The sequence below is a fragment of the Protopterus annectens genome, chromosome 3.part0 (assembly GCF_019279795.1).
Source record: "Protopterus annectens isolate FY-2018-M chromosome 3.part0, PAN1.0, whole genome shotgun sequence".
Taxonomy (NCBI): Eukaryota; Metazoa; Chordata; order Ceratodontiformes; family Protopteridae; genus Protopterus; species Protopterus annectens.
In genome coordinates, this window is record NC_056731.1 from 1947010006 (window position 1) to 1947036475 (window position 26470).

The 26470-nt window shown below is 42.2% G+C and overlaps 1 protein-coding gene across 1 annotated transcript in view; it reads right to left on the reverse strand.

Moving 5' to 3' along the window:
• LOC122797232 (nucleoprotein TPR-like) overlaps window positions 1-26470 on the reverse strand; it is a 1117229-nt gene that overhangs the window by 906867 nt on the left and 183892 nt on the right. Inside the window, exon 3 of the mRNA XM_044066070.1 lies at window positions 6566-6700. Within this exon, the coding sequence (XP_043922005.1) occupies window positions 6566-6700 (135 nt within the window). The remainder of the gene's footprint in view (window positions 1-6565; window positions 6701-26470) is intronic.

Sequence of the window (26470 nt, forward strand, 5' to 3'; positions counted from 1 at the left end):
TGAACCAGGTCTCTGTTACAGCACAACTGTCGATGTTCTCCATTTTAAGGAGTGCTTCGAGCAAGTGCATTTTGAGATTTAGACTTCTAGCGGTGAGCAGCATGACCCTCAGATTGCATTTGTTTGTAGCTGTTATGGTGCTAATTTGGTCTTTGGGACACCACCTAAAAAAGGCACTATAGGGGTGGCAAGAGCCTTGGCCAGTATCCGGACGCCCAGGGGTGACAGATGCAGGCCATCTCTGGCAAAGCATTGAGGTCTGTCAATCATGTTATCCCAGGTAAACCAAACGAATGAGCTGTAGAAAGCACAAGTCCAAGGCTGACAATAAAAAATGTAAATTTAATGAAGTAAGCACACGCTTTCTGAGAACTCAATGGCGCTCCTTCCTCAGACATCTCTGAATAACAACCACATTTTTATACAATCAATTATGCTAATTAAGTGTGTTCAAACTAACAAATCACATAGACCCATAAGGGGGTGTGTTCCTATTACTAGCACCAGCAAAGTACTTTCGTCCTAAAAGGTGCAAGTATAAAACTAAAACCCTACTGCACCATAATTAAAAACCAACACAAAAAAGATTATTATAATCTTAAATAATCGTCGATTATTTAAGAATTTGTCTTTAAAAAGATAATATGGGTAGGTTGAACATATGTTTTCATCGTTTTTATGGTTTTAAGCTTATAGGTTTAATGAGAAGTTAATTGGATTGACGATTATTTAAGATTATAATAATCTTTTTTGTGTTGGTTTTTAATTTGTTTAGTGCTTTTTGGTTTACCTAATCATGTTATCCCAGGCAGACTGATACTGGATTACCCTCAGAATGACACCACAAACTTAGCCAATTGTTGAAATCAATCATTTACTGCTTGTACTGTGGTATCATTCTGGGTGATGGTAGCATGCTGCTCAGGGCTAGGGTCATACCCGCCTGGGCTACATAAAGAGCTCCTCCATGTCTCTTTTCATGTAGTCCAGGGAAGTATGTCTCTGGTCATTCACACCCACATGTACAATGACAGAGTCTTATTTATTACCTGCACTTAGTTCCTATACTTCCTCTGTGGTGGCTTACATTTTGTAGCTAGTTTTGTAGGCTTGTTGTTCACAAACTTTAAAGTAAAGTTTTGTATGCTTGTTAGCAATGATTCCCTTAAAGGTTACTTCAATCAATATAAAGTCAAGAGAAACATTTCACAGCTGACAGAAAAAAAAGGCAAATGACATAACTTTTTTTTGTACAGGACTAAAAGATTGGCAAATGACAAAGACACTTTTTATATATTTGGTACCGCTTTGTTAGTTAGTTTATCCAATGGCTCTATCAGAACGGTTGCTATTTTTATTTACCTCAAACTGGGCTGATGTATATTACAATAAACTTCAAATCATGGAAGACGGGTTCTACCTAAATGTAAAACCGTTGAAGGGCCTCTCATTTTGTGTTCCAAATATGGCCCCACTATGATGCACCAGACTTTAATTCGGACATTACAACCTTATGTAGCTTCCAGTAATCCTAGATGAATTTCAATGCTGTACTGAGCTCAGTGGAAGACCATTCTACCCAAACTCAGAAAAATATCTTAAAGCCCAAAGGTTTTTACTAGAAAGAATGGAATCTGTGGACTTGTAAGATATTTGTTGCCTTCTATAACCAAATGACCCAGGGAATGCTTTTATGTCCCTCTCTGGGGAAAGTAGCAGGATTGATTTTTGTACTTCTGTCCTCGTCTTGCATGTGACCCATTACATATGGAGATTATCTCCTTCCCTCATTTGACTATGATGGCCTATCCTTAACCATAGTGATAAGTTGTGGAGACCTGGCCCACTTATTCTTAAAGATCCAGCCACCAAAGGCTACACCATAGAAGTTGCTGCTACTTTCCTTCACCAAAAGCATCCACACTCTGTGCTGATCTTCACTTGGTGGGAAGCATTTAAAATTGTATACTAGAGATGTATGCTATGCATCCAAAGCTGGACTATGAAGAACTCTAGATGAGTATATTCAAGTCTTAGAAGCCCAGGTACAGAAGGCCGCTCCAAGGTTAAGCTTACTGGCAACAGGTAAATTGGGACTACAAACTACAGAAAAGACACAAATAGCTGCCTTAGAAAACCCACCTATATCAAAAACGGACAGCACTTCAGACAGCTTAGTAAAGACAAACCTAGGAAATGGCTAGCATATAGGCTTCAACAGAGAACAGAATAGACCAGGACTGGGTGGATAAAGAATGCAATGTACTGCTAACTGATCCTACAGCAATCAAAGAATTAACATTCTTCTTCCTTATGTAAGCCAGTTCAAAATGTTTTGGACCTTTCTTCTATGCTAAATTCCTTGCCATTTCCACAGCTTTCAGTGGAGCATAGCTCTCTTTTAGAAGGGGCTGTCACTGTGCAAGAAGTTCAAAATGCAGTGAAAGTATCTCTTCGGGCAAAGCCCCAGGACCTAATAGTATATCAGCTTTCTTTTATATACATCAGTGCTGCCACATATACAAAACACGTTGGTATTCAGGTTTTACCCCAGTGATCTATTGTTAAATTTTTTCCCCCTTAAAATAACAAGCAGCAAAAGCACAGCCATTCTGCTCTGAAGAATTCAGTGTCAGGCAGAAAAGGCTTTTTGAACACCAATGAACAAGTAAACTGGGAAACAGAAGTAACTTGGAAAAATGCTGATCTGTTTTGCTTAGAAGAGAAAGAAAATTTAATATCAACAGTAAAATGTAATACAGTTGTTGCTGAAGAATCATACAGAAATCAGGCTAATGGAGAACAAAACTGGAATAATCATACATTACAACCTGGTTTGGCTGCTGAATACTCCCTTTCTCTGAACCACTGCCAAGTGCTGATGAAACAGTCTCTCTTTCTTGTTACTCTGTGCTCAACAACTGTTCATCTAGTGGACTTATTTATTGAAAGTACTTCAACTAATACTTCTTACTCTGACCTTTTTGGTTCATTTGAGGCCACTTGACTGCAAAGTGCACCATTTCCTTTAGTTCCTAGTGTTTTGGTGGTACAACCCACACTATGATTCGTCCTTTGCAAGGGTGCTAATGCATTAAATGATTTCTCCTCCTTTCTTTCTTTCTGGGAAGCAGTACTAGACATGCTTTTATCCCCCTCTAGCTTTTTCTTTTGGCCACAGAACCTTTAGCACTCATAACACAAGAGTGTACATCCATCCATGGCTGGGAATTGATGGGGGTAGAATTACAGATCCTTTTGATTCCAAACAACTGCTTGCTGTTAACAGAAGATCCCAAGGCTGATGGACTTTACAGTTATTGGCCCCATTTAATTCCTATTCAGTCACGAAAATAAACTTATGTGAAACAGAATTATTCCCAGTAAATGATACGACCTTGGTATGTATGGTGTGCAAGCTCCACTGACTATTTAGGTTCACTTTCATCTAATTGACTACAAAGAGATGTGAAACCTGAGCCTAAAACTGTTCTGGGACATTCTTATCTGTGCTCATTCTTGGAATGAAAGAAGCAAGTTCCTTCACGATGGGGCAAAACCTCAGCTCTATAAATGGTCTTTTGTCCTAAGGTTTTGTATATCTTAAGATGTTTGCCTACTCCTTCTACTCATAAATGGCTGGTAAAAATCAAGCATCTAACATCCCAAATTTATAGCATTCCATACCTGCCCTTCTTTTGCCCAGGAGATGCGAGGATGCAGGCCTACCAGATATACGTAGCTGGGAAGACTCTGCAGTCTGTTACAATTATCTGGCCACAACAAACTATCCCCACCTTCTCAGGGCAGTTCAACAAGCTAAGCTGCTGCATAATAATTCACACAAAGCTATGCTTTGCTACTTACATGAAGTCCCCACTTCATTTAGATATTTGGCATATTTTACTCTTCACAGAGCTCTAAAAAGGTTATACAATCTTCAGTCCAACTTAAGTTTTTAATACCTAGATCCCCATATGATGCAACCCACATACCAACAATGATAACAGATTGATCCTAAGGAACAGTATACTGGAAGTAAGACAGTTGCTAGAGGTTAAGAATGACAAACTATGTCTGCTTTCCCCCCAAATGCAACACACTCAAAGCATTCAGTCAAAGGACTTCTGGAAATATTTACAAATCAGACATGCCTTCAACTCCTCCTCCTATAGATCCAGTTTGCAGATAACAATTTTAACCAATCTCTGTTTAACATTCCTGGTTTTAAGGGCGCTGTACAAGGCTTGAAAGAGTCCTGTTTACCTACTACTGTCTAACTCAAATATTCATCTAGCTAAAAAGCTACTAGCTGAGCATACTTGTTTCTCAAATGGTGACATTTAAATAGAGTTTGATAAACAATTTGTTATTCTCCATGATTTAGCGAAGATGCCAAGACTTGACTTATAAGTTAAGATAAATCTTTCAAGGACATTAGAATCCAGCATGTTATGGTCAACAAGGAATTTTATAACATGGGTTCATATCAAAATAGGCTTAGGAGAAGAGGATGACGAAGTCCATATTTTTTTCGAAATGCTTATAAGTTAAGCCCTTATGGGAATTGTCTTCAACATTCAGAGACTCAGGATCCCTAAAACAGCTACAGTTAGAATATTGGGAACCTGCCTACCACATCAAATTCTGCAGACACACCAAAAACTTTGGCTTCTTCAGATCTCAGTGATAAGTCGTCTGAACATTGCTTTGCAGTACTTCAAATCTAAATATAAATTTCCCTTGTTTTTAGCAGGAGTCTTTATGGGGCCAAACAAGTTCCAGCTTCTTCCAATTATAGTCTCATACCTTAATGAGTTTGTCAACAGTAAGCGGTATTAATTTTGCCCCACATAAAATAACACAGACGTATTTTAAAGTTGATGTCTACTGCTCTCCAGTGAAGACTCTTGATTTTTGTACATGTTCTTTTATTACTACTTATGCTTAACCTAGTTGCAGACAGCGTGATGTGTTATTGTGGCTACGGATGCTCTCAATGTCCAGTTTCACTTTTTCTTAGTGATTGCTTGTATTTTAAGATGTCGATTCAAATAACAAAAATAACCATAAGAATCTGGTGTCAGCTGCAGGGGAAAAAAATGCCTGCTGTTGGGCTGACTCAAAGGGAGGCAGAGTCAATTTTTCCTAACACAAAGCTGAGATCTCAAGGTGGTGTGAGATTACTAAAAGGAAGCTGAAGGCAGAAAATGCCTTCCAGTGAAGAAGGCAGATAGGATTAATCTAAGAAACATAATGTTATTACTCCATGCTTCCCACAAGAAGGATTCTTGTTTTATAGGACCTTTTAGCTCTGTTCAAACACCAGGCAGATGAATCCGGCATCCGTGTCCTGTTACAGGACCATTAAGGTCTTTCCATCTGTTTGAAGGTGGAATTTGAGAAATCTATAAAGATAAGGTAAGCTGGCTACAAATACCTATGTTTATTTTAAAATACAAAAACTAAAGCTAAAGGTACGGAATTAAAATTATAATGGTAACCTGACAAAACCGAGACAGCAGCCAGCATCCAATAAGTAAAGGTTGGCAACAACAGAACAGGGATGGCATATCAAAACTACTTCCATGTACATAACTGACAATAAGACAATGAAGTCACTGTTCTCACAACTCTACAGTGCTAGCTAAAATATGTTCTAGGTCTTTGCAGCACAGGCTGAATCCTCCAAACAGATTCCAGCTTTTTTCCTAAATGGAATCCTCTCCGATGTCAACATTTGTCTAGTATTTCACAAAAATTATGAGGATTCTAACAAGTTAACAAAAATATACACATAACCAGTTCCTGAAAGCCAATGGTAATGGCTTACATTTAAGCATAAAAAAATCCAAAACAGGCTAAGAACCCCCCACCCCATCTCCCTTCAGCCTGAACTTGATCAAGCCACCCCTACTGGACTCAAGCCCATTTGTTTTCGGGGGGGGGGGGGGGCTTCCCCTTAGATCCCCTACGACGAGAGCTGTTTGGAGTAGCAGTCATCCAGGCAGGCACTGGGGTGTTTGGTCCTGTCACTAGCATATCAGCAGTCACAGCATTTTTTGTATGAATGACCCTAATCCTTCCACTCAGGTGATGACATGGAGGCTTAAGTCTTTGTGGGAATGCCGACGCTCTTCTAACAATTCATGACTTCAATGACTATCACCAGCTTTGTTGGTCAAGCCCAGCTTATCCTTGTACCAGCACCCACCCTCCAACTTTGCCCTTGTTTTTCAGCACAGATCCAGTCAGGAAGTAGTGGCAAACCTGGACAATATCCACCCCCTCTCCCCAGGGATGGGCATATGTCCACTGTCCCAGCTTGTGTCATCAAACATCTGAGCCTGTACTCAAACTCTTGTTGCCTAGGTCAGTACTCAGAGCTCCATCACTCTAAGCCACCAGCAAAGGCGAGCAGAATGAGATATACTAATTTGTGCAACACATATAAAATTAATTACAATAGAATTTAAGCAAAACACAAGAATACAAACTTTAAAGTATGCAATAATGTAAATTATTCTTAAAAATTAAGTTTTATAAAAATGCATCTTTTTCTTACCCGGAAATACTTGTACAGGTTCAATCAGCTGAACTACAGGAGGTTCCATCTGTCCTATTAGCTCTTCAATAGCAGCAGCTGCAGATGTGGGACCTGGTGATAAGTTACTTAGAGTCTTTGCTTCCACAACTGGTTCTGCAAAGAAGCATGAGGGAGTGAAATGGGAACTGTACATTAAGCACTCACTCATTTGTAGCAAATGTACAAAAATTTGCTCACCACAACTGTATGAATCATGCCCACATCACAAATTATATTCTAAGAAAAGAAAAATAATTACCATACTAGAACACAAAGACTACCAAAGCAGAAAGCTGCAGCAACTTCATAAGAGATGTCTTCGCACTCTTCTTCCTAGAGTTTCCCCCAGAAATCCTAGCACCAATTCAAGTACTCTGTTGCACAGCCTGACCATCCTTCTGAAAAGCAAATTTACTTTAAAGCTGAAGTGCTTACCTGGGTTATGATGCCATGTCTGAAATCTCCCTACTACTATTACTCCACCTCAATTCTATCCCACATCTTCATTGAGCTCCCATGTCACAGCTCTCCTTTTCCTCATGAAAGTCCATCTTTAGTGCTTAGTCTTTCTTTACAGTCCAAACTATGCTTACCATGGTCTCTTAGGCCATTCAGTCCAGTCTCACATGATCAAGCAAAAACAGTCAACAGAAAAAAGTGCATTTGAGTTGAGCTGGATTTATGCACCTTTTAGCTCATTTCACTCATTTACCTTCACCTTTGCTGCCTTTGAAATTTGCTGTGAACATATATAATAAAGAATGCCAGTTCCAGTTCCTTAGTGTAGAGAAAGACAGAGCTCAGACTGTGACCCAGATGATGAATCTGATTAGCTTCTTGGGTACTGGAGAAGCTGGTGCAAGGGGTGGAACTAAACAGTTTATGTCAGCTCACCCATTCCTAGCAGGATTCAGCTTACAGATGAGGGATGGATTAGTGGAGGAAAGGGGCATGTTTCTTTGGCAGCAGGCAGGTTATCACTCCCTCAAGTAACTCAAAAGCAAAAGTGAGATGATGCTGTGTGTGATGATGTGTGCATCATATTCGCTCTGACCAGTTAGCATTTCCTATCATCTTTCTTGAATATGTAACCATCCCTGCACCCCTATATGATGCTCCCCAATCACTCTTGCGCCTTTTTAAGGGGTAACAGGCCAAAAATAATTTACCTGAAGTGGGGACCCACCTGCATGGTTATGACATGATTTGGTCAGAACCAGGAAAGAGGGGGTGGGAGAGGTGAACAAAAGGGCTGATGGGGAATAATGGTAAACAGTAAGGGCAAGAAGGAAGTGGAGGGGGGAGCAAAAAAACTTTTAGAAAAATACAACTATTTAAGAATTTACCCATAACAGATGCTCAAGCGGATCACTGCCGCAGTAGTTTTTATTACTGGAGCTTTTAGTCACAAAAGGTCCATTGGCTGCTTTAACTTACAGAGCTCAGTCCACTGCACCTCTTCAGGCCACAGAGATGTCCACTCCTTAAGCAAGTCACTGCACATGCTTTTTTATGCTAACATCTGTTTGCACCATTTTAGAGCTTTCGTACCAGAGAATATTGACAATACCTGTTCCCAGGCAAGGTCCTAACTAAACAGGATCATGTGTGAAGAGGTTGGGTACTTACAAAAAACATTTCCCCAAATCTATACAGTCATGAGCATGTCTAAGGCTTTGCATAAGGATAAGGTACCATATAACAGTCCTAGTATGCGTAAAGTAGGTAAGGGATGGCAAGAACGAACCAGAACTACAAGTAGTGACCTACTCAATCTTCATAATGTTCTTTTGTACAGGTCACTGTTGCAGCAGTCCTAACTACTGAGACAATACTCAAAATTCACAACGTGAGGAAGGTAGACAAACTGGATGGACAGAGTTGCAACAAGCCCTGCAAAATGGCAGTAGCAAAGTAACCCTTGCCCAGAAAGCAATGTACATCTAAGTTTACTGTTTACAGAAAGTGTGAACCAAAGACTAGGGCAGCTGTTTCTAGAAGAGACTGAGCACTCACCCTCACTAAGGCAGGCAGTAACAGCTGTAGTACCCCTAGAGTTCATGGCACCTTCAAATGTTTTCCCGTGATGACAACAAAAAAATATTAATGCAAAGGTTCAGCCACTTTAAAAATGCTTGGAGACTGTTCGTCGTCCTACCCGGGTGCAAAAAAACCTCAGACACTGGATATGAGCATAGAATGGCTCTGCCCATCCCCTTAGTGAAGACTTTTCTCCCTTGTTCAGGTTGTCAGGAAAGAAAACAGGCAACTGAACAGTTTGGTTGAGAGAGAAATCTTGTCAACCTTTATCGTGATAAGACTGGTTTTTAAGACTGACTCTATTCTTATGGAAAACAAGAAAGAGCTCTTTACAAATGAGGCCTTGTAGTTCTATTCTTCTAGTTGTGGTGATGCAAGTAAAGTATTTTTCTAGGTTTGATCTTTTGAGGGGGATCTGAAGCCACAAGTTCAAAAGCAGACAGTCAATTTTCCTGGAGAAAATTTCACAGAGAAGCAGTACTCTTTCTTGGAGGTCTCAAGTGTTAGAGTCCCTTCAGGAAGCATTTAACAGGCTGCAGGGTTGCAAAGGGAACATCCATAGTCAGGTAGACAAAAAAAAAAAAAAAAACTGGGGATGCACCTTTAAAGGGGCATATGTCAAGCTTGACTACAACAGCATGAGGATTGCAGAAATGAAGGTCATCAATGCTCTAAGAGGGTCCTGGGTTTTCCCTCTGGAACCAGACAAAATACTTTTCCTCATTGGATGAGTAGAATTTCCTGTGGCTGGCTTCCAAGCCTCCTTAACGATAATCAGCTCATGCTCGATGAAATAGGGCTTAAAGGGCATGAGAGTTCAAGCATTTAGGCATTGAGATGCAGGGTCTTCAGGATACAGTTTATTATAGCACCAAGGGGAGGGAGGGACCAGAGGGAATGAATACAAAAATATACCTACCCATATGAATGAAACGTTATGCCCTGGTAAAGCTTTATGGGGTACTCTTTAGAACTTCCTCACCTACTTGTTGCTCAGACACACAAAACAGGACAACTACTGGAATACCCCCATTTACGAGTAACCCAGAAACCATCACTCTCTCCCTGTCTAATTAATTTCCATTTCTGGAGTCTGCAGCTGATATGCTTAGCTGGTCCTCCATGGAGTTCAATCAAGATAGGATAGATAACTCATAGGGGGTCACCCAAGACTCTCATCTCATCTCTCAGGCAGTCATGTCCAGCTTGCACAAAGCACAAGGCAGAGTCCCCCCCATTCAACTACAAAAAAAAAAACATTAAATCACAACTAAAACAGTGACACCGGTACATAAAGACTAAAAAAAATAGACAATATCAATTTATTTTTTCATGCAGTATGTGTTTCCTTTTTAACAGTTGCTCACTCCAGCATTACATATATTGTGCAATTCCTTCCCTCCCTTGAACCTCACACCTCCTCCAGAACATTATTCAGCATATATTGTTCCCATGGATTGCATTTATTTCTATGTAATTTACTTTCCTTATATCCTTAACATTCAGTACTTCAATTACAGCCGGTTTAGATTTTGATTTCCATTTTTTAGTAAATGCTTTTTCAGTAGCAATAACACTAAACGTAGTAAGACTATTAGGTCTAGGCAATTCAAAGCCTATGACCCAACTTAAAAGAATAATTTTCTTAGGTTACAATTTGCACCACCCTCCTTCTATAGGGGATTTTTAAAACTTGTCAAGTTATAACTATTTGTTTCCCCAATAGTTCTGACAAAACACTGTAGAGATTTAAAAAAAAAAAAATCAGTCAAATCATTAAATTCCCAATTACCCTCTCTTTCTCATCACATCTCCAGCATTTGCTATCTACTCAAGGAAAGATCCTCCGAATTCTGTTTGTGGTATAAAAATATCTGTGCAAACACTTCCAAGCAAACCCCCCCGAATCTTGCAGACTTTGTAGCACAACTGGGACCCATACAGATGTCTTTTCCTCTACTCTATTCCGTTTTTCCTTGGTAAATTGCCATTTCAATTGTGCTTTCCAATCCTCCTCTGATCGATTCCTATTAGCTGTTATGCGTTAGTTTATTATCCCGAATTACGCCATTAACAGCTACCTCTGGTCTAGACTCAGCAAAAAATGTACTTCATTTCTGATAGAGCTTCATCATAAAAGATAACAGTGGTAAAACTTTGCATGAAATATTTCTGGCTCCACAAGTACATGTCCAGTGCATGTCATTGGGCTCTTGTTTTATTACCCACTTGATTGGTATTGGTTGGTTTGCAAGTTCTTAGAAGACTTTATGAATATACTGGTTATATGCTGGTTATTTCTCCTTAAGGACCTACACCCAAAATCTTACCCTCACATTATTGCTCTCTCCGGTTGCATTATCAACCCCTTCCACTTTGATGTGTAATCTTCTGCTTGTGTTGTGTACATAACTGGGTAGCTTTGTAGTACCCCTTCAGATCACATAATCCTATACCACCTTGTTCTGTCAGGAGAATCAACTTATCCTACACAACTTCTTCCCCAGTAAATTCCTTCAACTCTTAACGGTCATTCACAAACTTCTCTGGTTGAGAAAAATATGCCCTGATCTGCATATGAAATGAAGGGGAAAATTTTTCACAGCTTGTATCTTATTATCCATAAGCAATGGCTTCCGATTTCTCCATTTCTGTATTATCTTTAGTCTCTTCCCATATATCCTTAGCAGTCATAACAGAAAGTACAGTTGTGTACCTACCATAAATGTAGATGTTAGAGTGTATTCACTATTGCAGTCATTACTCTTGGGTTATCCTGCTGGCAGGCTACCCGCAGTCGGCCAGAATTCCAAAGTCTAGGTCCGGCGTCGGCTGCTGTCGCCGCCTCCTCCCTGACATCAGTGCGCCAGGGGTATAAAAGATGCAGCCAACCCATTTTCTTCAGTTTTTCATGCCCCAGATGTCAGGTGCCCCAAACAGGTAGGCTGAAAAATATATTAAGAAATGCATACACAAAAATAACATTTCCTTCCTCTACAAGCAAATACACCAAAAAGGTTGCAAAGGATACAGAAGGGCAGATAAGTCCCAGCAAGGAGAAGGGGGATGGTGGGTGGGTAACCTGGACTGCAACAGTGAACACACTTGAACATCTACATTTATGGTAGGTACACAACTGTACTATGTTCATCGTGTTTCACTGTTGCAGTCATTACTCTTGGGATGAATCCCAAAGCTGAGGAAGGGTGGCTGGGCTAAATAGGATTAGAAGAGGTTATGAGTCCCTGCAGAACTGCAGTGGCGAAGCCTGCTCTGGACTTAGAGCAGAGAGACAAGTGGTAGTGCTTTTTAAAGGTGTGCACTGAACTCCAAGTTGCAGCCTCTAAGATTTATTTGGTTGGTACTCCCCTGAGGAAGGCTGCTGAAGTGGCTGCTGCTCTGGTGGAATGAGGCCTAATTCCCTTAGGCATTGATTTGCCATGCTGAGAATAGCAGAAACGGATGCAATGGCCTATCCATTTAGAAATAGACTGTTTTGAGATAAAGGTGATCCTGCAGCATATGACACTAAAAGTTGCTCAGTCTTTCTGAAAGCTTTAGCTCTGTCCAAGTAGAAGCGTAACTGCCTGTGTATGTCCAAAGAATGCAGAATTTTCTCACCCTTGTTCTGTGGATTTGGGTAAAAGGTAGGCAAGTGAATGGTTTTGATTGAGGGCCACACTGGACACCACCTTAGGCATAAATGTAGGATTTGTCCTCAGAGAAACCGTGTCTGGATGAAAAATGATGAAAGGTTCCACAGCCATGAGTGCTTGTAACTCCGAGACTCACCTTGCAGAGGTAATGGCTAGGAGCAGAGCTGTTTTCCAGGATAAGAATTTAATATCCGCTGTTGATGCTGGCTCAAAAGGAGGCAGTGTGAGTTTTTCCAAAACAAAATTGAGGTCCCAGGCCGGAATTGATGCTCTCCTTGGAGGCCTAATGTTTTTGGCCCCTCTAAGGTACTGCCTTATTAAAGGATGAGAAAAGATAGGTGGTTCCGTATTGTAATGTACAGAAATGGCAGAGGCATGAATCTTAGTTGATGAGAAAGAAATGCCTTTGTTCAGCATCTGTCAGGTATTGTAAAATCTGAGGAATGTTTGGTACAGACATGTCAATGCCTTGTTCCTGGTTTCCAAGCACAGAATCTCTTCCATTTTTCTGCATAAGATTTTCTGGTACTGGGCCTCCTGGCCTCCAAGATAACATCCATAAGAGCTTTTGAAAGAGGAGTGTTCAGAATGGCTACATTATCCGCCATGCTGCCAGATTTAAGGTCCTGAGTTGGCTGTGCAGGATCTGATTTGTTCTGTTGGGTCAGCAAGTGAGAAGTTTGAGGCAATATTCATGCTGGGCCTTGAGACAAGCTCTTCAGGATTGGGTACCAGTGCTGGCGTGGCCAGTCTGGTGCAATCAGAATCATTTTTGGCTTCTCTTGGCTGACCTTTAGGAGTACTCTGGGAAGGAGAGGTAGTGGGGGGGAAATCATAGACTCTTAGATTTTTCCAGCTGAATGATAGGGCGCCCCCTTTCCATGCTTGCTTGTGGTAAATCCTTGTGCAAAATCTCTGCAATTGACAGTTGTGAGGGGAGGCAAATAAATCTATGTCTGGGCAACCCCATTTCCTTATCATCATCCTGAAGACTTGTGGATCCAGTTTCCATTCGTGGGATCCATGAGGTTTCTGCTTAGTTCGTCTGCCAGAGTATTTGTTTTTCCTGCAGGAATTGTGCTTGCAGGTGAACTTGAAATTCCAGTGCTGTGTCCCATAAGGTCATTGCTTGTCTGCAGAGGGGGTAGGAATGAGTACCTCCCTGCTTGTTTATGTACCACATGACCGTAGTGTTGTCTGTCTTTATCAGTAATTGTCCTGGATGAAGCAAGTCCTTGAAAGCTGTCGGGGCATTTTGAACAGCTAGCATCTCTTTTTGATTGATGTGAAGATGCATCTGGTTTGCAGGCCATGCGCCCTGAATACATTTTCCTGCCATATGGGCCCGCCAGGCATAATTTGATGCATCCGTTGTCAGTGTCTGTCTGGCTATGGGTAAACTGAATGGCAGACCCTTGTTGTGGTGACAGGCTTCTGCCCACCATCGAAACTCTTGTTGTAGGCAGGGAATGAGTGTAATTACTGTCTCCAGGCTGTGGCAATGCTGAGTCCAAACACTTTTCAGATACTACTGTAGTTTCCTCATATGCAGTCTGGCATATGGAATTAGTAGAATGCAGGATGCCATGAAACCCAAGGCCTGCAGGATTTTCCTTGCAGATAAGTCGGCTTTTGTTGCCAATTTCTTGAAGTAAGTAGTCAGTTGTTTTTGCTTGTCTGGCGTGAGATAAGCCATCTGGGCAGTTGCATTTAAGCTTGCACCCAGGAATATTATCTCTTGAGAGGGCACTAGTTTTGATTTCTTTTCGTTTACGGCGTACCCTAGGCCAAATAGTAATCTTTTTACAAATGCCAGATGTTTTAGAAGAGTGTCTTTGTTCTCTGCTTGAATTAGGCAGTCGTCCAAGTAGGGATACATTTGAATTCCTTTTTGTCTGCAAAACGCAATCACTTGTGCCAGGCATTTTGTAAAGACCCTGGGCACAGTAGATACGCCAAAGGGCAGTGCAGACAATTGGTAATGCATTGAGCCAGCTATGAATCTGAGGTATCTTCTGCATGACTGTCTTGATGGGGACATGCAGGTATGCCTCTTTTAGGTCCAAATTTACTAGCCAAGCCCTCTTGCCCAGCATGGGCAGTAGCTGCTGAAGAGTCAACATCTTGAATTTTGGAACTTCCAGAAACGTATTTAGTATAGACAGGTCCAGAATTGGCCTCCAGGTTTTGTCCTTCCTGGGTATTAGAAAAAGTCTGGAGTAAAATCCTTACCCCTGCTCTTGTTGTGGTACTTGCTGAATGGCCCTCATGTCCATGAGGGCTGTAATTTGTTTTTATGCCTCTGCCCATTGATTGTGTGGCAGGTCTGGCATGTCCTTTGACCTTGGCAGAGTATGAAAATGGAACCTGTAGCCTTGGGACACTACATTCAGAATCCATTTGTCTTGGGTAACTATTTGCCAATTTGATGAAAAAAGTGCTAGTTTTCCCCCTAAGGGGGCTATCAAAAGAAAACTGCTTGGAACTGATAGAGGAAAGTCATTGTTTCCTGTAAGGCTGTGATTTGTCTTCAACGCTTTTGGAGGTAGGAGCACCCCATTGTTTAGGCCTGTATGAGCCTTGGTGCTGAGATCTGCCTCTGGGACTCCTGTATCTGCCTCTTTGTGGTCTGTCTGAGACTGGAAAGGACCAATTTTTAGAAGGCCAGTTCTTGCTAAACCTGGGTGGCTGTACCTGTAAGAAATCCTTGACTGTCTGCATGGATTTTGCTTTATCCTCTTTTATTTTCAACACCTCTTTTGCTTTAGTACCAAACAAAGTATCATGCTGTAATAGTGCATCTAATAATTTTGCTTTAACATGATCAGGCAAGATTTTGTTCCTTTAACCAAGCATGCCTTCTAATAACAGAACCTGTAACAGTGGCCCTGCAAGAGGCCTCCAGTGAATCATAACCACATTGCAAAGCATGCTTTCCCACTTGTTCAGTTGCATGCAATAAATCCTGCAATTCCTTGTTCTCTGAACACTCAGTATTTGTCAACATTTTCTGTTTAAGTAGAGACATTAAATATTGCTGATATTTAAGCATATGAAATTGACAATTTAAAGCCCTTACAGCCAGGGTGGCAGAAATGTATACTCCCCCCCCCCCCCCATCTGTCTAGAGCTCTAGAATCCCTATCAGAGGGGACAAGGTTTTTTGCAGTGGAAGCCTTAACCCCCTTGGGACCCTGAGAAATAGTTTCTGGGTCAGCAACAGGGTTTTTATATAGGAATTTATGAGAATCCGGGACCCTATAGTATCTGTCTGGCTTAGCAGGTGCAGGGGGTAAAGAGTCAGGGGACAGTCCGCACTCTGAAAATACATCTACAATGTCTAGAACAGGTGGAATGGCAAGGGTCTATGCTGAGGAAGAAGTAGGAAGTCTCTGAGCTTTTTCTTAGACTCAGAATATTCCTGGCTCTCCCAGTGGAAATGCTCCCTTCATAGTATGCAGCATTTCCCCAAAAGAATAGTCCTCAGGAGGAGAGGCTGAAGGAATAGATTCTTCAGCATCAGAATCCTCATAGGGAAGCATGGAGTAATCCTGTTCAGAAGAGGAATCAGAGGAAATAGATATCCGATCAGAAGAATCATACTCTGTCTCTTGCCTAGGCCTCTTATCAGGAGGGGGATGGGAGCCCCTGATCAAAGTAATTAGGTCTTCGGCCATTTTGAGCATCTGTTTTTTAGGCATGGAAGTCTGAATAGGAGAATGCTGTACTTGTTTGTCTTTAGAGCTGCTTTAGTCTTTGAAGCTGAGGATGGCTTACTATATAGTTGTGTAGGTCTGAAGACGCCCTCAGAAGCCGATGCCTGCTCAGCGGCTCCGGACCCATCTGAGGGATTGATTTCAAAGTGTCCAATACCTTGAGTTTCCAGAGGCCCAGTTGGCTCCACATGGGAGTCGGTAGCGGGCGCCTCACTGAGAACCAGCGAACCGGCGACTGGCCTAGAAGAGGCTTTGTCCTAACCTCCCTCCTTTCTATCCTTGTCCTTGTATTTTTTGTAAACTCCGGTTGCCGGCTGTTCCTCCGGCATTATATAATTAAATCTTCAGTCAAAGTAATGAAATGCAAAATCGAACAGACGCTTGATAGTGTGTTGGTTGAATCTAGCACAAAACCGACAGCTAGCAACGTTGTGATCAGGGCCTAGGCAAGGAATACAGTAAGAGTGAAAATCCTTATGAGGTATTTGCTTCCCACAAGAAATACAATTGTTAGCTTTTTCTGACATCGTTCTTGAGCAAGAAAAAAGTTTCCCCAACGGGGTACTTGGCTTTAATGAAGACTTCGGTTTTGAAATTTAGATTTGAAAATCTTAGGAGTTGGCCAACCGGCACTTGCGAACTTCTTTTGCTTCGGGCACCGCACGGCAAGAAAGACTGAAGAAAATGGCGTCGGCTGCATCTTTTATAGCCCTGGCGCACTGACGTCAGGGAGGAGGCGACAGCAGCCTACGCCGGATCCAGACTTTGGAATTCTGGCCGACTGCGGGTAGCCTGCCAGCAGGATAATCCAAGAGTAATGACTGCAACAGTGAAACACGATGAACATTCCCATTTAATCCATATACCTAAACACTTCTCTGGTATCCCCATAAACATGAACCAATTCATGTGCGAGTACGTAGTTTCTCTCTATAGCCTTCATTCTATCTTCATTAATTTTATATTGAAAAAAGACCTGACATTTTCTCAAAAAACCCCCCCAAAAAATACAAATGTACTACAACGTGAAAATGCCGTTTTTTTGATTTATCAAAAACAATATATAATCTGAAAATAAAGCTAAAGTTTCTTGACTACCATACCAGTTATATTCTCGATTCTGAGAGTTCCTTACTTTCTTTGCCAATGCCTGTAGCTATAAGGCAAGCAACAAAGAAGAAAAGACAACACCCTTGTCTGGTTCCTCTAATGAAATACAGCTTACTGGAGAGGAACCATTCCAACCTTAATTCTTGCCTCAGACCTTTCATAAATCCTCCTAATTACCATTATTATATTATCTGGGAATAAAAATGCCTCCATTGTGCTATTCATAAAACCCTGACTATCAAAGGCAGTTTCTTCATGAAGATACTTCCCTCTGGATTATCATTATTCTGTTAATGTTGACAACTGTCCCCCTCCCCAAAACCACTTTAATCCAGATCAATTTTGGCAACAGATTTGCCATTCACTTAACTAGTATAGAAATAAAATAATTTATAGTAATGACTTAAAACTGAAATTGGTCTATATGAAGATGGGTCTTTGCCTACTTTAGGTAACTGTCATTACAACTTTCCTCCATGATAATGGTACTTCCCATACCTTTAGAATACTGTTAAATAAAACCTTCCAGATCTTTATCCTCTTATTCCCTCCTAACCTCCACAGGAGTGCCATCTGTTCTTGGACACTTTCCTGTTGATTGTACACCTTCCATTTTTATCCTATCTCTTCTTATCTTAATTACTGTCAAGCCTCATCTGTCTCTAACTTTAGCATGTCCTCCATGAATATTTCTGCTTGTCTTTTTTTTGTTGTTTCCCATATTCCTCTGCTTTGTACCAATTTTCATAAAATTTCTGAAGTATCTCTAATATGTCTGAAGGATCTTTATTTTTTCTTTTCTTAGGCACCCTACATTTGGCAACAGCTGTTTTAACTTTGCTGTCCAAGGCTTTGTACTAAAAGCTTAAACAGCAACCTTTCCAGACTCAGGTAACCCCCCCCCCCCAAAACTTGTTATACTTACTACTTTACATTAGTGCTAAACACTGTGCTTTGTAAGATCCTTCCTATGCAAACACGTTTTGAATGCTCTGACAGTCCAGATCAAGACCAACATTTCCCTTATTTATACAACTCCTTTTTTGAGCGGTATCCAAACATCTTGTACCTTCTGGCTTCCCGAATATACTCCCCAAGCTAGAACTTAATCACCCATGGTAAGGTACTGATTTGTAGGATTTCTGCTTGAAGGGTACCACTTGATTCTTTCTACATGACTGGACAATCATTCTAAAGTACAGTTGTGTACACTTACCATAAATGTAGATGTTCGAGTGTATTCACTGTTGCAGTCATTACATTTGGGTTACCTGCTTGCAGGTAGCCCTCAGTCGGCCTGATTAACAAAGTCATGGGTCCTGCGTCGGTTGCTGTCCCTTCTTCCAGGACTTCAGGTCGTTATGGGTATAAAACATGCAGCCGACGCAATTACATCAGTTTTTCTTGCCCCAGATGTCAGGTGGCCCCCTAATGGAAAGCAATTAAATATAAAAGCACAAAAGTATACCTCCAACCAAAAAGGCTTTTAAGCATAGTAAAGGAAAGTAGAGGTATAGCCAAAAGAAGTTAGGGGCTGGAGGGAGGGTAACCAGGACTGCACCAGTGAATACACTCGAACATCTACATTTATGGTAAGTGTACACAACTGTACTCTGTTGCAGTCATTACATTTGGGTAGATTCCTAAAGCTATGGTTGAGAAAAGGAATTTAGATAGCATTAGGGCCAGCTATAATGCCCTGCAAGACTGCAGTGGCAAAGCCAGCTCTGGATTTATAGAAAATTGGCAAATGATAACGCTTGGTGAAAGTATGTACAGAACTCCAGGTAGCAGCTTCTAGGATGTCCTGGTAGGGACGCCTCTGAGAAAGGCTGTAGAGGTAGATGCAGCCCAGGTGGAGTGAGGTCTGATCCCCTGGGGGATAGGCTTTCCATGGTGCTTATAGCAGAAATGAATGCAATGGCTTATCCATTTAGAAATGGTTTGCTTTGAAATAGCCTTCATCTCTGCCCCTGCAGCAAATGCCACCAGCAGTTGTTCAAATTTCCTTTGAGGTTTAGTCCTGTCCAAATAGAATCTAAGTTGTCTGTGCACATCTAAGGAATGCAGTATCCATTTCCCCTTTATTCTGTGGATTGGGAAAGAAGGTTGGCAAATGAATGGACTGATTAAGAGCCACACTGGATACCACCTTGGGCATAAAGGATGGATTGGTTCTGAGGGACACCCTGTCTACATGAAAGATTATGAAAGGCTCCACTGCCATAAGGGCCTGTAATTCAGATACCCTTCTAGCTGAAGTGATTGCTAAAAGGAAAGCCGTTTTCCAAGAAAGAAATTTTAAGTCTGTAGTAGCAGCGGGCCCGAAAGGTAGAGTGAGTTTCTCCAAGACAAAGTTAAGGTACCAGGGCTGGGGTTGGAGCTCTTCTGGGTGGTCTCAAATTTTTGGCTCCTCTGAGGAACTGCTTGAGCAGTGGATGAGAGAAGAGGGGAGGTTCTGTGTTATAATCAGCTGAAATGGTTGAGGCATGGATTTTAATGGAAGAAAAAGAGGCCCTTGTGAAGCATCTCAGTTAAGTATTGTAAAATCTGAGGTAAATTGGGCGCTGCTGTGCTCATCCCTTGAGATTGGTTCCAGGCACAGAATATTTTCCATTTTCAGCATAAGATTTTCAAGTACTAGGACTCCTTGCCTTTAAAATGATATCCATCACAGGTTTGCTGAGGGATGGTAAAGGAGAGATTAAATAATTAGCCAAGCTGTAAGGTTCAGTGTTAGAAGCAGAGGCTGCAGACTCTGGTTCTCCTGCTGAGACAGCAGGGAAGGAGTCTGAGGCAGGTGCCATGGAGATAACAGTGACACACTGTGCAGGAGGGGGGTACCAGTGTTGGCGCGGCCAGTCTGGAGCAATCAAAATAATCCTTGGTTTGTCCTGTTTGATGTTTAGTAGTACTTTGGAGAGCAGAGGCAGAGGGGGAAGGCATAGACTGATAGGTTTTTCCAGATGAAGGACAGAGCATCCACTTTTAAGGCTTGTTTGTGGGGAGTCCTCGTGCAAAATTTGTCCAACTGGTAGTTCTGGGGAGAGGCAAACAGGTCTATATCTGGGCTCCCCCATTTGCTTGTCAACATGTTGAAAATCCTTGGTTCCAGTTTTCACTCGTGTGGATCCATGAGATTTCTGCTTAGTCCGTCTGCCAGTGTATTTAATTTTCCTGGCAGGAATTCAGCTTGTAGGTGCACTTGGTAGCCCAAGGCTGTGTTCCACAATGGCATGGCTAGTCTGCAGAGGAGGTAAGAATGTGTACCCCCCTGCTTGTTTATGTACCACGTAACAGTGGTGTTGTCCGTCTTTACCATTAGTTGTCCGGGAAGAATGAGGTCCTTGAAGGTGTCAGAGCATTCTGTACAGCTAACATTTCTTTTTGATTGATATGCAGGTGCATTTGACTTGGGTTCCATTTGCCCTGAATGCACTTCCCTGCCAGGTGAGCCCCCCACGCATAGTCTGATGCGTCTGTTAGGGTTCGGGTGGCAGGAGGTGGTGTGAAAGGTAGCCCTTTGTTTTGGTGGCAGGCCTCTGTCCACCAAAGTAACTCTAGGCATAGGCAAGGTATGATAGGAATCATTGTTTCCAGGTCTTGAGAATATTGACACCATAGGCTTTTTAGATACCACTGTGGTTTCTTCATATGCAGTCTTGCATATGGAATTAGAAGAATGCAGGAGGCCATGAACCCCAAGGCTTGCAGTATTTGTCTTGCAGATAGCAGGATTTTTGTGGCCACTTGTTTGAAGTTGGTTGTCAAATGAATTTGTTTCTCTGGCGCGAGGTAAGCCATCTGGGAAGTTGTATTCAAACTTGCTCCCAGGAATATAATTTGTTGACAGGGTACCAGGTACGATTTAGGTTCATAGGTTAATTTCTTTTCAATTATGGTGTACCCCAGACGAGATAGAACCCTTTTTACAAAGCGCAGATGATTTAAAATTATGTCCTGGCTTTCTGCCTGAATTAGACAATCGTCCAGGTATCAGTATATTTGAACATTGCTTTGCCTGCAAAATGCAATAACTGGAGCTAGGCACTTTGTGAATACCCCGGGCGCAGTAGATAAGCCAAAGGTCAGTGCAGAGGACAGATAGTGCGTGTAGCCTGCTTTGAAGCGTAGGTATCTTCTTCGAGATTCCCTGACTGGGATGTGCAGGTTATGTTTCTTTTAACTTTCTAGTGTTGCCAACCAGGCATCTTTGCCTAGCATAGGAAGTAATTGGTGAAGAGTCAGCATCTTGAATTTTGGAATCTCCAAAAAAGTATTTAGAGTAGACAGGTCCAGAATAGGATGCCATGAATTGCCTTTTCTGGGTACCAGGAAAAGTCTCGAGTAGAAACCTTGTCCCTTTTCCTCTTCTGGTACCAGTCGAATAGCCCCCATGCTTAAAAGAGAAAGTACTTGTTTTTGGGCCTCTGCCCACTGATTTGGGGGTAGGTCCGGCCACCCACATGGTGTTGGCAACGTGTGGAAGTGAAATCTGTATCCTTGGGACATTTAATTTAAAACCCATTTGTCCTGGGTAATGAGTTCCCAATTCTGTGCATGAAGAGCAATCTTTCCCCCACAAAGGGGCAGTCAGTTAAGTGCTTGGAAATTTTAAAAGGAAGTCATTGAGACAGTTTACCATAGGGGGGGGGGTCTTCTTATTCCCAGATTTGGAAGTGGAGGCCCTCCACTGCGTAGTTTTGTTGGTCCTCTGGGACTGAAACCCGGGGTTTTTGCTGTGTCTGGGTTTGGCTTGAGAAGACCTGGAAGGGGCTGGAAAGGAACAATTCTTAGAAGGCCGGTGCCTACTAAATCTAGGAGGCTAAACTTGTAAAAAATCTTTAACAGTTTGCATAGATTTAGCTTTATCTTCCATCTTTTTAAGAACTTCCTCAGCCTTGTTGCCAAACAGGCAGTCCTGATTTAAAGGCGCATCCAGCAATTTAGCTTTAACATGATCAGGCAAAGATTGCTCCTTATACCAAACATGCCTTCTGAGCACAGACCCAGTAACAGCAGCCCTGCAAGAGGCCTCTAATGAATCAAAACCACATTGCAAAGTATGTTTTCCAACTTGTTCAGCAGAATGCATTAAATCCTGTAATTCTTTATTTTCCACTCAGTCAGGAAATATCATTTTCTGTTTAAGCAGCCCAATAACATATTGCTGATACTTTAACATATGAAACTTGCAGTTTAAAGCCCTACTGGCCAAGGTTGCAGAAGTGTAAACCTTCTTACCCAATCTATCCAGCGCCCTGGAGTCTCTATCAGAAGGGGTAGGATTTTTAGCAGTAGAAGCCTTAACGCCCTTGGGCCCCTATGAAATAGTCTCTGGATCTGCAATAGGATTTTTAAAAAGGAACTTGTGGGACACAGGGACCCTGTAGCATCTGTCAGGTTTTCTGGGAGCAGGAGGCAGGGAATCAGGGGCCAAACTAGATTCTGAAAAAGCATCAACAATGTCTAGTACAGGAGGAATAGCTAAAGGCCTATGCGGAGGTAGAAGGAAATCCCTAAGCCTCTTTTTTGAATCAGAAAAATCCTGGCTTTCCCAGTGGAAATGCTCCCTTAAAGTGTGTAAGGTTTCCCCAAAAGAAAAATCCTCAGGAGAAGAAGCAGAGGGAATGGAGTCCTCTGCATCAGAATCTTCATAAGTAGATAAGGGCAAATTCAGATCATCAGAAGCATCAGAAAACACAGAATCCTGATCAGAAGATTCATAATCAACTTCAGTCCTAGGCCTCTTAGAGGGGGGGGGGGGTTGGCTACCCCTGATTAGAGTTATTAGATCTTCAGCCATTCTTATTTGTTTTTTTAGGCCTAGAGGCCTGAGCATGTGGCCTGGGCATCGTTTTTTTATGCATGCATCGAGATTTAGGCCTAAGCAAAGAAAGAGGCATCAGTTTAATATGCAAGTCCGTAGGCCTGAATACACCCTCAGAAGCCAGTGCCTGCATAGCGGCTCCGGACCCATCCAAGGTAGAGACATCCGCGGGTTCCATAGCTGAAGCATCTCGCGGCATACCAGACTCCAAATGGGTCTCAGTAGAGGTCGGTGAATCAGAAATAGCAGGTATCAGGGGCTGCGAAAGCACCTCACTGAGAACTGGCGACTGGCTTAGGAGAAGCGTCGTCGGCAGTTTTGGACCTCAGTGGCCTGTCTCTGTCTATCTTTGCGTTTTTTTCAGAATACTGGTTGTCAGATGGCTAACCGACAACATTTCTGGATAATTAAACAGAGAACCAAAATATTTAGAAGCGAAAATATACAGACGGCGGATAGTGCGCTGATTAAATAAAGCACAAAACCGACAGCAAGGTACTTCGTGGTCAGGGCCTAGGCAAGGAATACAGTACGAATGAAAATCTTTATGAGGTATTTGCTTTCCAAACGTAATGCAATTATTAACTTTTACTGACATCGGTAAGGATCAAGAAAAAGTTCCCCCAACGGGGTACTTGGCTTTAGTTGAAGACTTCGGTTCTGAAACTCGAAAATGAAAATTTCAGAAGTTGGCTGACCGGCACTTGCGAACTGCTTTTGCTTCGGGCACCGCACAGCAAGAAAGACTGATGTAATGGCATCGGCTGCATGTTTTATACCCCTGACGACCTGATGTCATGGAAGAAGGGACAGCAACCGACGCAGGACCCAATACTTTGTTAATCAGGCTGACTGAGGTATACCTAAAAGCAGATAACCCAAATGTAATGACTGCAACAGTGAAAAGTACAGTTTTGTACCTACCATACATGTAGATGTTTGAGTGTTCACCCTGCTGCAGTCATCACACTTGGGTTATATCCTGCCGTCAGGTGGTCCCGCAGTCGGCCTGAGTTCCAAAGTCTTGGTCCGGTGTCGGTTGCTGTCGTTTCTTCCCTGACGTCAGTGCACCAGGGGTATACAAGAGGCATCCGACGCCATTTTCTTCAGTTTTTCTTGCCCCAGATGTCAGGTGCCCCCAATAGGTAGGCAATATACATACTGCTATATAAAAATGTACATATAAAAATAAAACAATACCTTCAGGCACAAGGAAATACACCACAGAGGTTGTATAGGATAGAATGGTATAGATAAGTCCAGCTAGTTCAGAGGGGATGGAGGGAGGGTAACCTGGACTGCAGCAGGGTGAACACTCGAACATCTACATTTATGGTAGGTACAAAACTGTACTATGTTCATTGTGTTACCCTGCTGCAGACATCACACTTGGGTTGAATCCCAAAGCTAAGGATGGGTGGTGGAGCTAAACAGGGTTAGAAGAAGCTAGTAGGCCCTGCAAAACTGCAGTGGCAAAACCAGCTCTAGTCTTAGAATATAGAGGTAAGTAATAGTGTTTGGTGAAGGTGTGCACTGAACTCCAAGTTACAGCTTCCAGAATATCCTTGGTTGGCACCCCCCTGAGAAAGGCTGCTGATGTAGCTGTAGCCCTGGTGGCGTGGGACCTAATGTTAGCAGGTACCGGTTTCCCATGATGCGTGTAACAGAAAAGTACAGTTTTGTACCTACCATAAATGTAGATGTTCGAAGATCCACATTGCTGCAGTCCTTACACTTGGGTAGTCCGCTGTCCTCGGTCGGCCCGAATATCAAAGTATAAGGCTGACGTCGGTCAAGGCGCATAAGACTGACATCAGGACGTCAGGGTACAAATGCGCATGACCGACGTCATATCCTCAGTCTTTTCTTGCCCCAGATGTCAGAAGACCCCAAAAAGAAAGGTCAAAACCAAAAGACAGCAAACAACCAACCAACCACCCTTGCACTAATAATATGTACAATATATACAATATACACAATATTTACAACCCAACCCACACAACCGCCTCTAACTACAGAGGGGAAGGAGGGAGGGTAATTGGACTGCAGCAATGTGGATCTTGAACATCTACATTTATGGTAGGTACAAAACTGTACTATGTTCTTCATCTCACATTGCTGCAGTCCTTACACTTGGGTAGAATCCCAAAGCAGAGGTAAGGGAGGATGGCAAAACTATAAAGCAGCAGGAGCTGCCAAAATGCCCTGTAAAATAGCAGTGGCAAAACCAGCCCTAGATTTAGAGTAAAGTGGAAGGTGATAATGCTTAGAGAAAGTATGCACTGAACTCCAAGTAGCTGCCTCCAAAATATCTTTAGTTGCCACCCCTTAAAAGCTGTCAGTGGCAGTAGCCCTAGTGGAATGAGGCCTAATCCCAGCTGGAATCTCCTTACCATGATGGGAATAACAGAAAGCAATGCAAAACCCAATCCACTTAGAAATGGTTTGTTTTGACACAGGCTTGCCCTGAGAACTCAAAGCAAAAGAAACAAATAACTGCTGAGACTGCCTGAACCCTTTAGTTCTGCTCAAATAATATCGCAACTGCCTGTGCACATCTAAAGTGTGCAAAATCTTTTCCCCTTTATTTTGGGGATTTGCATAAAAAGTAGGCAAATTAATAGTTTGGTTTAAAGCCACACTAGAAACCACTTTAGGCATAAGGGAAGGATTAGTACGCAAAGATACCCTATCCTTATGGAAAATTAAGAAAGGCTCAACTGCCATAAGGGCCTGTAATTCAGAAACCCTTCTTGCAGAGGTAATGGCCAACAAAAAAGCAGTCTTCCATGATAAATATTTCAACTCGGCAGTAGCTGCAGGCTCAAAAGGTTGTAGAGTGAGTTTCTCCAACACAAAATTGAGATCCCAAGCAGGAGTAGGAGCTCTACGTGGGGGTCTTATATTCTTTGCCCCTCTAAGAAATTGCTTGAACAAAGGATGAGAAAACAATGGCGGGTCACAGTCATAGTGAGCAGAAATTGCTGCAGCATGAACCTTAATAGAAGAGAAGGACAAACCTTTGTCCAGTAACTCAGTAAGATATTGAAGAGCCACACTTAAATTAGGCTCAGAAACATCAAATTCCTTTGCTGCACTCCAAAATAAAACTCTCTTCCATTTATCTGCGTACACTTTCCTTGTACTAGGCCTTCTGGCTTCCAAAATAACATTCAAAACTTGCTGTGGAAGTTGAGACCCTCCAGGGTTCAAAACAGAATATGCCAGGCTGTTAGGTGAAGAGAGTGAAGTTTGACATTGAGTAAATGACTGTTCTCCTGAGACAGCAGGTGTGGAATCGAAGGCAAAGGCCATGGAGGCTCCCGTACCAGACTTCTCAGTAATGGGTACCAGTGCTGTCGAGGCCAATCTGGAGCTATTAAAATCATCTTTGGCTTGTCCTGTCTGACCTTTAGGAGTACCTTTGGGAGGAGAGGCAGAGGTGGAAAGGCATACACATGAAGATTGCTCCAATTGAAAGAAAGAGCATCCACTTTCCAGGCTGTGGGATGAAACCTTTTTGTGCAAAACT